The 17956-nt window shown below is 37.0% G+C and overlaps 1 protein-coding gene across 6 annotated transcripts in view; it reads right to left on the bottom strand.

Annotated features, from left to right (window-relative positions):
* Positions 1–17956, bottom strand: part of LOC142855913 (acidic proline-rich protein HP43A-like) — a 301657-nt gene that overhangs the window by 214223 nt on the left and 69478 nt on the right. For 2 of the 6 annotated variants that reach the window (XM_075982523.1, XM_075982522.1), the window contains exons 2-3: positions 12538–12573; positions 11328–11693 (exon numbers count right to left, since the gene is read on the bottom strand). In XM_075982523.1, the coding sequence (XP_075838638.1) occupies positions 11328–11693; positions 12538–12573 (402 nt within the window). Of the gene's footprint in view, positions 1–11327; positions 11694–12537; positions 12574–13726; positions 13833–17956 lie in introns of those variants that run through there. The other 4 variants (XM_075982528.1, XM_075982529.1, XM_075982521.1 and 1 more) reach the window with 3 other exon arrangements.

The following is a 17956-nucleotide window of genomic DNA, read 5'->3' as shown; positions in this document are numbered from 1 at the left end:
GTTACAAATCTGAGGTTATTGTCCTTATAGTGTTCATCTATTTCTATTTTTTCATAAGATATTACCTATACAGCTTGCTCATTTATACATTATGAATTTGCAGTCCTTAAATGTTATGTGGATAATAAAGAAATCACATTAGTTAGGTTTTACAGGTATCCATAGGTATACTTCTGAAAGGTAAGCAATTCAACTCTTCAATGAACTTTAGAACATGACATTTGAAATGTTTTAATAACATAGACTTTTGTTGTCATGAGAATCATTTGTTCTAACAGCACCAATCTAAATGTAAGAGGATGATAGTCATTGAAAAATTTCAATGTGTAGTTACTTCTTTGTGGTACATGGGGTAGTCATGAGTGCAAGAACCTGCCCTTGCCTCCACTACTGATAGTATACTGTCTAAACAGGATAATCAAAACACAAAGAAATGCAACTGCTGAAACTGACAAGATAGTTTAGACAGTCCATCAAAATTTCTTTATTCTAAAAAAATTCTGTCAGATATTCTAGGCTTTTAGGCTAAATCAATGCCCGACTGCTGCAGAGGAAACTTGCGTGACTGTCTACAAATATAGCAGTTTCTATCACTTCTCACATATTTTTGCAAGGTACTGGCTTGTTCTGCCTGCATATTCAGGCAATATTATTTCATTCTTGGGCCTTTTATTATTATGAAGTATAAACAGTGACATATACTTCTCATGAATCTTTGCAAAATGCATATTAGTTACTAACATTGGACTCTCCTTGAGAGGACAGTTAATGGAGTAATCTTTTTAAATTTGCCAATTACTTAGGGACTGAACATTGAAAATGTAGTTCCTACTGCATGATTGCTCTTGTTGTATGTAGTTTCAGTTTTGTTAAAGCTGATTAATTGGCTTTCTTTTAGGACAATTATTGATAATAATTGTCATTGTATATAGTTTTATACTTTTAGAGTTAGAAACGTTCTTCTTAATTAAAATGAAAGGCGGTGTTAGAGAAACCTGTCAGTGGTCCACTAGCCAAAGAGAGGAGTGTTTTGGTCCCAGAGACAGGGTTTTCATTAAGGACGGACATGAACAAGGAAGAGGCATCTTTCCAAGCCAAGAACAAATAATGGATGGTATAAATGGTGACTTCCTGACTCAGTTCAAGGTCCTCCCTTTGACCTTTAACATTTCTTATTTAATTTTGTTTGATAATAAATGGTAAACAAATAATTTATCATTCTCTTAATCAAAAAGAAATTATGTATTCATGGAAACATACTTTAAGAAAAAGGAATAAAATCATGTATTATTTTGAATGATATTGGTGTTTAAGAAGTTGATCTACATATTTTCCTAATAACTCTTTTGACAGGATTGACATGTAAATGTATGTTTATGAAAATGCAAACTGTATTATACATACATAGCTGTAGGGGTAAGTCCCGCCCCTTAGGGGGCATGTTCGCCTCGGGCTAATGTTTACATATAAATCTGGCGAGCTTGCTTGCAGAGCTTGCTTCTGCTTTCCTGGTCTCCATGGGAATGGTGGTTCTGTAAGTCTATTTCTCCATTAAAGCTGTATATATTTTGACAGTCTGTCTGCATTCATTTACGCCGTTACATTTTGGCGTCAAACGTAGGGATATTTTGCCCCCGACTCAAGCACGTAGCACGCTAGCTAACACAGCACGCACCCAGGTGCTGTTTTTTAGTTCGTGACTTGGGCCTCAGTGCCAAGTCCGAGATAAACTAGGCCAAACAGGCCCATTCTGCCCCGCCTGCTCTACGGATCAATTAACCCCTCCCTGCCTGCCTTGCCTAAGTTTGCAGCCAACCCCCAGTACCTGCAGTTTTGCAAAAAAAAGCCGTGACAGTGGCAGATTTGGTCTGACACAAAGTGACTTGGCTGGGTGGTGGTGGCACATGCTTTTAATCCCAGCACTTGGGAGGCAGAGGCAGGCAGATCCCTGTGAGTTCGAGGCCGGCCAGGGGGTGGTGGCGCACGCCTTTAATCCCAGCACTCGGGAGGCAGAGACAGGCGGATCACTGTGAGTTCAAGGCCAGCCTGGTCTATAAGAGCTAGTTCCAAGACAGGCTCCAAAACAACAGAGACCACCACTGGCAGGAACCGGTCACTGCAGGTAAAATTTTTCTTTTATAAATAAAATGTCTGGACACGTTACCATTCAAGAATTTAACAGTTTTTTTAATTGTACCATGTGGGAGATTTTACAAGAGGTGTCTATCACCCCACATCTATGGATCCTTCTGGGATTCGTAGTTTTCATTGGCACTAAATGGTTTGATAATAGAAATATGATAAAGTCTTTATGAGACAAATCCAGGATTCTTAAGGCAGAGGTTGAACGCTTTAAAACAATTGAGAATGACAACAATCTTCTCAAGAATCAGTTTGAAGTTCTCCAGGAAGAGAACGATCTTTGTTTAACATGACTCGATCAACTGAGCAAAATTTAAAAAAGGTACAGGCTGATATTAAGGAGAAATTCATTACTATGGAAGAGGAAACAGCTGATTTGGATCATAAGCTTCAGTCCCTTTCTGTAGGAACTAAAACATTAGTGGCTGATATTAAAAAGAAATTCATTAATATGGAAGAGTGAACAGCTGATTTGGATCGTAAGTTTAAGTCCCTTTCTGTAGGAACTGAAACATTAGTGGCTGTTTTAAGGAGAAATTCATTACTATGGAAGAGGGAATAGCTGATTTGGATCATAAGCTTCAGTCCCTTTCTGTTGGAACTGAAACATTAACTGAGAGAATCAAAAGTACTGAATGTGACAATCAGATTTTGCCTAAAGCTTATGACAGATTGGCGGAAAGATTATCAATACAAGAAGGCACAGTTTATGCCATAAAAATTATGTCCAAAGATGAGATGTTATCTCTAATGGACAAACTTCATACTTTAGAATCCTCAATGAAGGCTTTGGAACATAATTCTGGACAGGAGATTCAGACATTGCAGAAGGCAATGGTGAATAGAATTGGAAAGACTGAGGATTTCTAAATTCTGATGGAGAAGAGCAAATGGTAGAAAGGCAAATTTTAACTACATCTGTGGGTAAATCTCTTCAGGACAATTTCCACAAAGCTCTACCTACAGCTCTACCTGCCTTTCAGTAATAACAATAGAGATTGGTTCCAGAAACCCTAGGATCATCAAGGAAGATACATGGTAGCCTGTTCGTATGAATGATCTCATAGAAATTAAACAGGCTGTCATGACTTTTGGGATGCATGCCTCTTTTGTTAAAGAGATGCTAAAATCTTAGGCCACGACAAGCAGAGCAACCATCTTGGACTGGCTCCACCTGAGCTCTCTGGTACTTGAGAGTAGACCGCAATTGAAATGGAAATGCTTATTCAGGCAAGAGGCCTGACTTTTAGAACAGCAGGAAAAAGCGAAGGGAATTAACATTTCCCTAGATAAAATTTTAGGTGAAGGGCTCTTTTTCGATCCTCAGAAACAAGCTAATTTGGATGAAAACATACTCTCCATTTGTACTACAGCAGCCTTAAGGCATTGGGACAGGGTACAAGATGCAGGACAGAGAATGGAATCATTTGTCAGAGATAAACAGGGTCAGAGAGAACCCTTTAGTGACTTTTTACAAAGACTAACTAAAGCTGTACAAATAGGGATATCTGACCCAGAAGCAAGACGTATAATGATTGAGTCTTTGGCTTACGAAAATGCAAATGTAGAATGCAAAAGGATTTTGGGGCCTTTAAAGCTCAGATCAGCACCCTTGGAAAAATGGGTCTTGCATACACTGAATGTGGATACATTTGATTATGGCACTGAAGCATGGGTAGAAGAAGCAATTTCCAATGGTAAAAGGAGACACCAGAATAGCAAAGTTTTAATTATGGAAAAAGGGTTATATGAAAAGGAATTGTAAACAACGGATTTTCAGAAATAATAATAATGCATCTTCTAGAAATAACAGAAATAGGACTCAGCCTTCAGGTTTATGTAGAAGATGTGGAAAAGGCAGACATTGGACAATGAATGCAGGTCTACAAGAGATAGACAAGGCAACCTGATACAGTCAGGAAACGTGAGGGGGGGGAGCTCACAGGCCCCCATGGCAAATATGGTTCAGTCATTTCCAGTTACTGCAGAGAACATGCCTAGTCAGGACAATTAGGAAGCCCCATGCCTACTGTTACAAGCAATAATGATCAGAAGGATGAGTTCCCTGTGTTTTGGCAAACTTCTATTAGTGATCAAAAACCAAAGCTAAGAGTGTGTGTAAATGGCATTTTCATTACTGGCCTGCTGGACACAGGTGCTGATGTAAGTAACATTACCCCAGAATCTTGGCTTCCGTATTGGCCTCGTCAGTATGTAAATGTTCATTTCCTGGGAATTGGAACCCTATCTCGAGTAAGGCAGAGCATGAGATGGGTTGAATGTATAGGGCCAGAGGGACAAATAGGAAAATTAAAGCCATATGTAGCCAATATTGCAATGAATTTATGGGGTCGTGACCTATTACAACAATGGAATACCGAAATTAACATTCCTGCTACTTCTAGAGCCTATATTTCTGAGAATAATATTAAAAGATATTACAAACGGAGAAAACCGGCCATTCGGGCTGTACAAGAACAAGCAATTGATGTCCCTTCAGAGATACCAACAGCTTTGCTCACAATGGAAGCCAGGAGATGCACTGTGTTGGGGAAGGGGTTTTGCTCTTGTCTCCACAGGTGAGGAAAAATTGTGGATACCATCAAAATTAATAAAGGTTCGGTTTGAAGAAGAGAAGCCACTTGGAAAAGATAAATAAAAATTCATTCACAAGGATGGAGATCATACTGATGGTAAGAAATACAGATAGGTTGGGGGCAGGGTTCTTTTCTTATCTCCACAGGAAAATACTCATCTTCAAAGAATTTAAGGGACCCTGAATATTTAATTACTTATGGATGGACATATTTTGTAAGTATTAATTTTTTAATATATATGTCATATTAAACATTTCTTTATAAATATGTAGAGCTGGTTTTGAAGTTGGACTCTGGCTCAGTTCCTTTCCAATTCCAAGCCTGTTAGTAAGAGAAAAACCCAGAGTTTCTGGAGTTTCTGTCTCATGTCAAGAGCCATGATATGGGACAGAAAGAAATATGAGTTAGAAAACATCTTTGCTTTTCTTCATATCTATCATACTTTTCATTGAATATATCTATCATGCCTTTCATTGAATATATATATATATATATATGTCTATATGATTAATGTTTAAGTTTTTCACAATGAACAATGAGTTTTTCCTGAAGTGACATTTGATGTTTCCAGGAAGAAGATTTTGCCCCACACCAACAACTCTACCTGGCTGATATGACGTCATGATACTGATACTACGAGACCTGTTTTGGGTACTAGCTGCACAAGACAATCCCAACTTGGTTACCTGAAATGGTGTACATCTTGTACAACATTCTGGCCAGACCTCCACAAAATACTCAGAGACTATTTGCAATTTTAAAAGACATTGATCTTGAAATTTAACCATCATTTTACTTTCACAGGATCCCCCAGAAAGAACGTCGCCCCCATCCCCATGACAGCTGGAAGTAATTCTAGAGGACGACGTCCCCTCTCCCAGTAAAGTTTGCCCCTGGGTTTAGGGACATCATTTAGGGGTTGGGAGGTTGGGGGAGGAATTTTATAAGCTCAGAGATCATTTTGAAAAAAAAAGAGGAAAAATGATGGGATAATAGATTTATAATTGTGAGTTACTGCTTTTAGACAAATATATTGGTATCTATTCTTGTATATTGATACAAAGTTAAATTATATTGACTATTGTAGGCATGCATGTTTCTATCCCTGTTTAAAATATTTTTATGTATTGACATATATTGTATTGATAAATATATATTGTATATATTTACCATATTGCAGTGTACATTTCTACCTCTGATTAAGATACTTATATAATGTTTGTGTATTGATATATATTTACCATATTGCAATGTATATTTGTACAGTGTTTATATTTAGAGGTCATTATCCTCATTTGTTACACAGTTGTTTATTGTCTTAGTCTTTAAGTTAGATAGATATTGAGAATTATATAGATAAATAGTCATCTAAGTTTGTCATTTATAATTAGACTAATCAGGTTCTTTTGATATATAGAGATTATACTCAGTATAGATAGATAATCTTCAACCTCTTCAAAGAGCTGTAGAAAATGGCCTTTAATCTAACTCAGAGTTTCATGATAGTGAGACACAATTGCTCCTGGCAACACTGCTCTATTCTCAAGAGACTGTTGAGCACCAAAGACACTCCACATGGAGCCTTTCTTTTTGGCAGAACTGGCCTTTGGGCAAAGAAATGCCCATACCTCAACCACTGACAGAGATACAGAGTGTGCATCAATGGATGAAACAGGACTGTCATATCCTGCCAAGACAGGGTAAGATAGTTTTGAAAAGTTCCTTGTCTTTAATAATGGTATGTCAGTTATGTTAGGCCTTAGCCAAAGTTGGTTGACTCAACATTGCAAACGAGACTTTGGGTGATTGCCCAGGTAGTCAGTTGTCTCTGTCAATTGTTGCACATTTTGGATATATATCGTTTGTTAAGTAATATTAATTCCCTTCTCAGATCTTTGACGTAGTTGAAGATTATATCATTGTAGTTATTCTCTATATTATTTAGACTCCTTGAGATAGAATGTTTAGCAAACTTTTGTTCTCAATATTGTTTGTTACATTTATTATTTGTTATTATTGTACATAGTTGTATTTGGTTTAGTTCTGTCTTATTTAGACAAAAGGGGGAGATGTAGGGATAAGTCTCTCCCTTTAGGGGGCGTGTTCCCCTCGGGCTAATGTTTACATATAAATCTGGCGAGCATGCTAGCAGTGCTTGCTTCTGCTTTCCTGGTCTCCGCAGAAACGGTGGTTCTGTAAGTCTATTTCCATTAAAGCTGTATATATTTTTACAATCTGTCTGCATTCGTTTATGCCTTTACACATAGCTTTAGAATATCATTACAAGATTTAGTTAATATTCTTACATAATAGGTAATAATTCAGTTTCTCTAGCTAAAGTTTTGGAATGACAAATGATATTGACCATCCTCTTAATAACTGAGATGCAGAATATATTTGCCTGAAATTTAAAATGGATACTTTAATTGGTAGATAAGATAAGCATGTCTTTCATCAAGACCTTGATGCTATTTGAAGACAACAGTGCATCACGGGGTCTTAGAAACTGATCAAGATGATCTAAGTATGACACAATTTCTATATGTATTTGTATGGGCATAAAATCTATTTAGAAGAGCTGATGTGCTGATATTTCATTGGGGCTGCAGAAATGGATCCGCAGTTAAGACTACTTGTTTCTCTTTCAGAGGACCTGGTTTTGGGTCTGAGCATCCATATAGTAACTAACAACTATTGATACTTCTAGTTCCAGATATTCTCCTCTCCTGCAAAGGCTCTAAATGCATGTAGTAAACAGTCATTCATGAAGGTGAAAGCCATTTGCACAAAATTAAGTAAATAATTCTTGTTAAAAGTTAGACCTAATGAATTCTGACCTCATTGGATCACACTGTGCATTATGAAAGGGCCACATGATACAACATGCACCCCTAAAGTTGCTTTCTGGCATGAAATTGATTACATATCAAGAAACTGACAAGAACATGCTGACTGATTTTTATTCTTAAATGGACTTCAGAGAACAGTGGATGCTGACTTGAGTTGTTAAAATACACAAAGTTATATTGGACTATAATCTGAAAACATACATAATTTCTTTAAAGTCTATGTAGTTCATGGCAGGTAAAATGAAGTATTTATTTATGGCTGGAGTATGTGTCTAGGGCTCAAGCATGTCAACAAGGATTCTACTACAGAGTTGTATGACAGCTTTGAAGCTATATTTTTAGGCTACATGTTGCCAAGGATGAGGTATTAGTTAAATTATGGAGCAACTGTCTTCAAGCAATATTCCAGCAGGCTTTATAGTTGGACAGATATAAATACGGGTATGGATATAGATATGAAGGTAGACATGAAGAAAGGATTTTGACTATGTGGGGAGTTTGGCGGGAAAATTGTGAGGAGACTCAGTAATGAATAAATCAATGCATATATGTGTGAAATTGTCAAAGTTTTATTAAATATGAGATAGAAGGCTTGAAATAAATAATGATGATAAGACATTAAAGACAAAAAATATAAGAAAAATATATTTTTTCCATGAATTTAGTTTTTTTAGCTTTTTTCCCTCAGAATAATGTAATTGCAGTAAATGCCTAAAAACTATTTGCCTAATAAAAATACTTTACATGTTGAGTAAATTATGATATTTTATTCACAAATTGTTATATATTATTGGAGTTTTTGATGTTTTTTTTAACCTCTCTCATGCATCCAACTACAAACTATGGCTTTCAGTTTAGTGTTATAGATTCTAGAGTTTCATGGAACATCTGTAAAGAGATTATCCTCTCTTCTTATAAAAGGAGATATTATAGCTATTAGGATTGTTGATAATGTTGGTTTAGACATACAAATCCTGTTAATTAGTAAGCAGAGGACTCTTCTGGAACAGAAGGCTGTTTGATAAATTATTTAGAATACCAACAGTCATGAAAATTCACGGTTTCAGTATGACATGCAGCTTTGTCTATATTGTAGATAAATGTGGTTAGCATGTGTCTATACATATAAATTTTACCCTATCATGGTATATCATCTATACTGTTCTTTTTCATATTAGATTCATGGCCATCCAATTAATTATGCTAACAGTAGTTTAAGTGTCAAAATTTCAGAACAACACCACCAAGTCATTTCTATGAATTTCCCACTGTGTTACTTCCATGAGCATCACTGTAGTTTCCATAAAAAAAAATGTGAAAGGAGGAAAAGAAGAATATGATCTACGTAAAATAATAAAAATTTGCATAGAGCATTTAAAAATAGCAAATTAAGAGTCTAAAATTTAAGGTTCAACTATTTGGAAGGTTTAATAATTCCTCTACTTGTGGAACATCTAAACATTTTGTATTTACCTTTCTAGTTAAAATTCAACAAAATTTAAAAATCAATGAATGAATATTTATAATCCCTAAAATATTAAGATGGAAAGATTGCTCTAAGATATACATAAAATATTTAAAAAATTTTCATATGCTGATTAGGAGCAGGTACACATTTATAAAAATTCCAGGGAGATGAAAATCATGAACATCTGTCACCTAAGAAACCATTGTATTTATAGGACTGTCCAAGAATGTGAGTTGGTTGACACTTGAGTGCCCAAAGAACACCCGTCACAAAAATATCAACTTCCTAACATGTAAATAGTGAACAAAGAGTGTTACCTGTGAGAAAAGAACAAAGAACTCTTTTGCAGGTTTTCCTAGGCAGCTATTTTATAGGGCTCTGGTCGGACAACACACATGACATACTAAGAGCATGTTTATGTAGCTTTATCTCTTTATATATTTTAATAGTGAAAATCATGTCTTATGTGAAGTATAGCGGCATAAATGAAGGCAGACAGAAATTATAATAATATATTCAGCTTTTATTGGGAAAAGACTTACAGAACCCGAGTTTCCAGTGGACAACAAGAAAGCAGAAGGGAAAGGGGAAAGCACACCAGCAATATTTATTAGTAAAAAATATCCTCAGGTGACCATGCCCTACAAGCAAGGTGATTACTTAGGTAGTATTATATCCTTCTGGAGTCTTTGATGGAGTTAAAGAATGGATAGTTATAGTTTTCCTTAGTTATGATAAAAGATAAAGGAGATATAAATATTGTAACTGTAATTCTTACTTGATAACTGTTTTGTTATATGTAATTTTACTATGTTAAAGTTAAAGCCTTTCTTTTTTGTTTAAACAGAAAAAGGGGAAATGATGGAGGTGGGTCTTGTATCTTATCTGTTACTTTCATTGGTTAACTAATAAAGAAAACTGCTTGGCCTGATAGGACAGAAAATTAGGTAGGCAGAGTAGACAGAACAGAATGCTGGGAGAAAGAAGCTGAGTCAGACAGTCGCCACGATTCTCCCACCTGACACAGACACAGGTTAAGATCTTTTCTGGTAATCCACCTTGTGGTGTTACACAGATTATTAGAAATGGGTTAGATCAATATGTAAGAGCTAGCTAATAAGAGGCTGGAACTAATGGGCCATACAGTGTTTAAAAAAAATACAGTTTCCGTGTAATTATTTCAGGGATGAAGCTAGCCATGCGGGTGGCCGGGTGCCAGAATGTAGCCCGCCGCTCATATTACAACAGTGAAGTCTCCTGTTAAATGAGAAATACCTGGGAAATACAGCAAAATTGTGGGCAAAACTTCAGGGAAGAAAAAAAAGGGGTCTCTCAAATGATAGTGGACTGATTCATAAATGGAGAAAGTAGAACCTTTTCTAATGAAACTGAATAAAGAGGTCTATAATTGCCATAGGTTTGGCCACAGTCCCCAGATTTCACTCATACATACTCAGACTAAGAAAACAACAAAGAATAATTTCATTCTCAATATTTTATTGGAGTGTTGAAGGTTCTCTTACAACATCATTGCTCCATTGACATGACATTAAAGGTAAATGCTTTCTATGCCGCCTGCAATAAATAAACAGATAAATGATGTCAGGGAGAAGAAAATTCTAGCCTAAAATACAAATATTTTCTGAGATTTCTGTTAGTTTTTTGGATATCTAACTGGGTTAGTGTTAAGACATTTGATGGAGAGTGACATAAATAACATTTGTCACAGAAATCATGGTATAGAGGACTTTTAAATTTTAGATGTGTAAGACATTTATGCCTTTTGGATGACTGTGGTGATCTCCAGAGTTTCATACTGTGCTGTTGGCAAGAGGTTCTTCATTTGTTCCCTAATGTTCTGCCCCAAAATGAGCATGCAGAAACCATATTATTTAAATCACTGATTGGCCAATCATTTAAACATATTGCTACATACCTCATATATCCTAAACTAACCCGTCTACATTAAATTCTTCATCTCCACAAGGCCCAGACCTACCAGCAAGTTGCCAGTTGGGGGCTCGTGCCTTTCTCCTCTGGCAACTCCTTGGCATCTCACTGACTCTGACTTCTTTCTCCCAGCATTCAGTTTATTTTCCTGCCTAACTCTATTCTGCCCTATCTATAGGCCCAAAGAAGCTTACTATTAACCAACGTTAGTCACAGCAAGCAGAGGGAATCTCACATCTTTTTTAGAAAGATAAAGATTCCTTATTACTTTTGTCGTGCTGATGAACCTTTTATTTATGCAGAAAACTTTTTAGATTTTACTTGCCTCTTCATCACCGCCGGGTCCCTCTTCGCCCGGGCCCTCCTCTTCACTGCCCTCGCCCTCCTCAGGTGGGCCTTCTGGTTTTTCAGGTTTAGGAGGGCGAGGTTTCTCCTCACCTCCCTCGGGTGGTGGGCCATGTGGTTTTCCTGGTTTAGGAGGATGAGGTTTCTCCTCATCTCCCTCAGGGGGTGGGCCATGTGGTTTTCCAGGTTTAGGAGGGCGAGGATGATGTGGTGGTTTCTCTGGTGGTTTTTCTTCTCCATCGTCTTCCTCCTCATCTCCAGGTTCTTCAGGTCCCTCATTCTCAGATTCCCGAGGGGGTCTCTCATGCTGTTGACCTTTGCCCTGGCTTTTTTGCTCTCCTTCTGTAGGGACATAGATCCATGTCAAAGAAGCTTGCTTTTCTCTTTCTGTCAGAATGCCCTTCTTTCCTAAATTTATGAGCCTGGTTCTTTTTGAAATATATTTTTAAAATAGGTATCATATTAACTTTCTTACGGCTCAACACTTCAGGCAAATATTTCTTCTTAAATTTATTCATTAAGGGTGATTTTATTTTCATCACAGTTCTCAGACAGAAGTGATGAAACTGAAAAGATTTTTTAATGATATTAGTTAGAATTGGGCAATGTAGCAAAATGTGACAGCAATGCTCTATTCTTAAATGTACCATGCTGTTTTGGGTACTATAACTCTGTGGATAATAAAAAAAAGTATAGGAGAAAGACTAAAAGATGTTCCATTCAGTTTTCTTGCAGTGCTTTTGTATCTATTACTCAGCTTTTGGTGCAGAGCCGGTTGAGAAAAATAAATTTTAAAAAGATGAGAAATCCTGAGATCTGTCAAATTACGTATCTATCCAGTGTGGAATCATATACTTCTAAAAGTAATCAATGGGAAAATATGCTTTGACCAACCTATAGAGTTATGGAAAATTTTAAATGAGGACACTCAATATACTCATCATATGCAAGCCATCTGTGGAAGAGACAAAATGTTCCTGGCATAAAAGCCTGGCTTCCCACTCTTCCAATGTATTGCCATCTTCTACGTCCTAGACACAATGCAGGGGAACTTTCCTATATATCTCAGGGTAAGCTGTCACATGCTAACTTCACAAAATAATAATCTTATAAGATGTTATAGCACTGTATAATTACAGAAGTAAACGATGCTGAATTGGTTAATATAGGATGAATCTAGCCCTACCTAAGAGCTGAGCAGAAGAGTCTTCATAGATGATCGCTAAAAAAAAGCACAAGAGCAGTTAAAAGTTATTTACAAGATATTTCAGCTGGAAATACAAATGAATTTCAATAACATCTTCACATCCGCTAAGAAGTATTTTATTTTTTGAAAGTGCTACGGATACTGCTTCCAGAATGGTTTCTATGATCAGGAACAAAGACTATTTTGTTTCTACGTATCTCTGGCAACCTTTACTGTTAATCTTCATTCTAATATTGGAATTTCAGTCTGACTAGTTCATATTTTTTATGTTTTTCTTCATGACCTTAATTTGTTATATGATATATATCCGCAGGTATTTCATACATGAAGTAAGTATAATCATTGCTGTAAATACTTTGTGAAGAACAATGAATATTGCATGTGGGTTATTAAGATTGAGAAAGAGGCCCAGGAAGATACCAAAGTGTGTAAAAGTGTGTCTCTTACAATTTATATTCAGTCCCTGGAATCAAATGGTAGAAATGCAATTTTTTTCTGACAATATGCTATCTTCTGACTGAAATATGAAAAAATGCTCAACCATTCTCTCTCTTTCTCTCTCTCTGTCTGTCTCTGTCTCTCTTTCTCTCTCTCTCTGTATGACTTTGTGTTTGTGTGTTGTCTCCCTTATTATCTCGCACACACTCATACATGTACACATACATACACAGACAGTTCTGCATGCACACATATACTCAAAAATAATTTAAGAAATTATTCACTGATATTTCTAGCTGATTGTATACAGTTTCAAATTTATTATATTCTTTCTTGTCCCAAAATCATCCATGAGATACCTTTGCTTCTTTCAGTTTTTGCTCTCATCTGTACAGAAAAGTTAGCATTATTTACTATTGGCTTCTCATAACTCCTTGAGAACTGAGCTTCCCTCTATCATATGTATCATGATTCTGTGTATCTATCATCCCCCACGAAAAAGATTATTTCACAAATGCAATTATTCAATTTTGTTGTAAAATAGTTTCCTAAATTTTGCTATAAGCAAAGACTAAGATCCAATGCCAAATGAAAATATACATATTCTGATATGTTTTCCTAATCCTTTACTTCAGTATCTTATTTATCATTTTACATTTCTCCCAGCCCTGTATTTCTGTGTGTTGCCCAATTTCTATTTCATAGAACCAATGTCTACTTTCCTCCATACCTGCATTTGCTCTCTGAACTGAGCTCAGGGCCAGCAAGGCTGCTGTGAGCAGGACCACCAGCATCTTGGAGGAGGCTTTGGAGTTGCTCCCAAGTCTGTGCTGGGAGAAGCAAGGCAAGCGTCTTTATAAGAAAGGTAGAACAAAGGCACTTTTCAGGTCCTTACTGGTGACCTGACCTTTTGTTTGGGACATTTGCCTAGCAGAATGTAGTGGAGAGTAGGTTGTGACTGTCTTGTTTCTCAATGCTAAAACATGAAATTTGGACAACAATGTTGATGTGATTCAGGCATCGTCAAGATATTGAAAACAAAGTTCTGTTATTGTTTAAGCTCCAGTTTGATATGACAGTGATGCTTACCATGTTAGTTGTAATGAGGGGGAATTTGCCTCTTTGCCCTCATGTATATTTTTGTCCCAGTTCTTCCTTTCATTCAGGCTAGAGATAGGTTTTGTCTACTTTTCAATGCAACCTCTATTCATGGTTTTCCCCACATGTTATCATGTATATAATCCAGAGATGAATGTGTTTTTCAGTTCTGCAGGTAGTTAGGACATCAAGGAGGAATGCATAGTAAGAGACAAACAAGAGTGACAGACTGTTTGGGCACACAAAGGCTGATCAGAATTCCCCAGATCAGGTTCACATTATAGAAGCTATTTTATCATAGACCTAGAAGACTTCATAGACTGTTCTTCTTCATGTTCCTCTGTGTTATAAAAAGAAAACTGGCAGTTGAGATTCCAAGTAACTGTAGGAACAGGTAATCACAAAGACATCTTCACTAGTCCTCATGAGCATAGTTTCACTTGTTTTTCAAAAATTGATTAGCCGATACCCAGGTGTGGTTTAATATACCTTCATCCCAGAACTTGGACTCTGAGGCAATTGAATCTGTGAGTTCTTGAGCAGCCAGGTTTACTAATGAGTTCTAGGACTTTTAAGGCTGGTACACAAAGTACCTTCTCAAAAAAGCAAAGAAAGAACAAAATGCTTAGCAGATGTTGTATTTAAATGCGTCTTCAAATAATACTACTTTATTTTACTCTATGAGCCTATTTTTTCTATTGTGAGAGGTTCAAACCGCAAATATAATGAGCTTCCTTTCATGTCCCAAGCAATATCAGTATTTTATAATTTCATAGTTTTTGTATGGGTTTAATAGAAATTTGAAGAGTATGTGGATGAGGTAAAGCAATAAGGGCCACATGGATGTTAATTTAGATGATACTTCACTCACATGAAACACTTTGCTGTGTTGTGCATATCAGTTTACTTGATGCTCCATTTGAAACAAATGGAGGTAATCTCTCAAAACAAAAATACTAACGAAAAGTCCTTTGCTGTAGATGAGGTGAAATTCTGTAATGTAAGCAGTTGTGGTTTTTCACTCCCTCAGGTGATAATAGATGCATTCTGAATGTTTAGTGTATTTGCATTTGTTAGTTTACTCTCTTTCTATGAAAATCAGACACATTCTCATTGGAACCATGATGTTGAAAGTTAACTATTGTGAATAATGCCTAATGTTATTGTCAGGGTAGTTTTCTATTCTCTGCAGACACAAGATGGGCAGGATTTGGAGATGAGGGATCCTGACCAGGGCTGGCCTTGGTGAACTTTTTTTTTGGGAAAGTCAGAAGAGGAAAGGAGAAAGTTAGGTATACATGTTCATGTGTGGGCAGCTGAGGGGTTGGCTGTTCTTGGCAGAAAATTGCCTTGTCCTTATCTAGGTGGGTCCTGGAATAGAGAAGCTGATTTTGCCAAATATCAGACAACTTTGATACCTTTTCTTGACCTTTTTCAGTGTTAGCAACTTGTGAAAGGGATCATTGTTTCAGGCTAGAAAAATATCTCCTAGAAACTCAGTAGAAATAATAAAAACAATTTGTGGAGCAAATGAGGAGAAACACTGTCAGTCATCAATGTATTAGGTGGGCCAAGAAATACACAATATGCCACAGGCTCATAAGAACTTGCAGTGGTTGAAGCAGTTGAGGATTGGCTTTTCCATATTATACATCTGAACCTGTTCTGATTACAATCATGAAGGATTTAAATTCATCAACTCGCAAAATTACTTCCATATTCTATTTATTACTGAACTACAGAAAATACCCATAATATAGAACAGTACATATGGAGGTTCCATTTTTAACTTGTGTAGATTCAGTATTAATGTTCATGGGATGAGTCCAGATTGTCATCTGATTTTCACTCTCAACGACTTCCTCTTTGTTCACATTCTTATCAGCACTTGTTATTTCTTTTTCAAATCATGGTGACTATTGTGACTGATGTCAAGTGGAATAGCTTTACTGCCATAAGTTGCATATCTATGAAAACTACGAGTGTTGAATGTGTACAAATTATTTATTAGCTCTCTTCAGTTTTTCCTATTGTGGAATGTTCATTCAGGGCTAGAAAAATATCTTGGCTCATATCTAAGAATATAAGAGAAAAATCCTTTAAATAATTTTTTTAAAATTGTATTAATTGGGAGTTTTGTAGAGTCTGAATATTATTCTCCTGTGTGATATACAAGTGGTAACAATTTTTATTTTATCTACTAATTTTTTATATTGCAGTGTGGTTCCCTTTAATTTCATCTAATCACATTTGTCATTTGGTGCCCTCTTTTTTCCCTTTTTTATTGCTTTTTCAATAATACCATTTCACTTCCTTTCCTCCTCCAATTTCCCTCCTGCTCCCCAACTCATTGTACCCCCTCCCCCTCCAGTTCTAAGAGAGAACAGGGTACCCTACCTTGTGGGAAGTCCAAGGCCCTCCCCTCTCCATCCAGGCCTAGGAAGATAAACCTTCAAATGGACTAGGATACCAAAAAGCAAGTGCATGCAATAGAGACAAATCCCAGTGCCATTATCATTAGCCTCTAAGTCTGGCCCAGTTGCCATCCACATTCAGAGAGTCCAGGTTGATTACATGCTCGTTCAGTCCCAGTCCAGTTGGCTTTGGTGAGCTCCCATTCCATCAGGCACAATGTCTCAGTGGGTGGACTAACCCCTCGTGGTCCTGACTTCTTTGCTCATTTTCTCCCTTCTTCTGCTCTTCAACTGGACCTTGGGAGCTCAGTCTAATGCTCTGATGTGGATCTCTGTCTCTATCTCCATCTGTCACCAGGCAAAGGTTCTATGGTGATATTCAAGATAGTTATCAGTCTTACTATGGGACAAGGCTAGTTCAAGCACCCTCTCCTCCACTGCCCAAGGACCTACCTGGGGACATCCCAATTGACACTTGGGAACCCCTCTAGACACAAGCCTCTTACCAACCCTAATATGTCTCCCATAATTAAGATATCTTCCTCCCTGCTCCCATATCAAGCCTTCCTCCATCTCAACCATCCCACTCCCACAAGCTCTCCCCAGCCCTCATCTTCCTTCTCTTTCCCCCATCCCCTTCCCTCCACTCTATCACTACCCCCATTTAATTTAATGTGTTCCAATAAGCTAAAGGGGGTGGGTCAAAAATATCTCAGGTTTAAGAAGTCTATAGAGAAAAGTTTCCACCTGTCCATATTTCTTTCTTCTTTCCTCCTCCTCCTCCTCCTCCTTCTTCTTCCTCTTTCTTATTTCTATCAGTTTTTCCCATTGCATATATTCCCATATATATGCTTAAAACCAGCAATTCCTTAGCCCCAGCAGGTTCCAGGGCTTGATTTATTCTGTCCCATAATGAATCTGATAAGGGTTTTCATACACACACACACACAGACACACACACACACACACACACAGAGAGAGAGAGAGAGAGAGAGAAAGAGAGAGAGAGAGAGAGAGAGAGAGAGAGAGATCCATAACTGTTAGCTCAAAGGTGGCTAGTGCACATCACGTGAACCCCATAATAAAGAAAGTTAGTTAAGAAAGTAAAGAAATCATCAAGGAGTGAATTTTAGATGGGGAAAATTAGTGTGCTATGCTATATTTTAGGGGTTAAAAAGAGCTAAAAAGTTTATTTTCAGTCCACCACTTTTTTTCTTCTCCCAGCATGCATAGCATCAGGTAACCAAGCACCCTACACAGTAAGTCAGAGAAAAGGTATGGTTCTTGATCAGATATCACAAACACCATATGTTGCAGCTTCTATTGGCATAGGTCTCTTTAGGTGGTAGAAACAAAGAAGGGACCCATGGCTCTAAATTATTAATTCTGGGGTATCTGTTATCAGCTGTTATGGTTTTTAAGTAAAAACCTGAGCATGAGCTTGGGCT

The sequence above is a fragment of the Microtus pennsylvanicus genome, chromosome 8, assembly GCF_037038515.1.
Source record: "Microtus pennsylvanicus isolate mMicPen1 chromosome 8, mMicPen1.hap1, whole genome shotgun sequence".
Classification (NCBI taxonomy): Eukaryota; Metazoa; Chordata; class Mammalia; order Rodentia; family Cricetidae; genus Microtus; species Microtus pennsylvanicus.
This window is presented reverse-complemented; position numbering and strand designations above follow the sequence as displayed.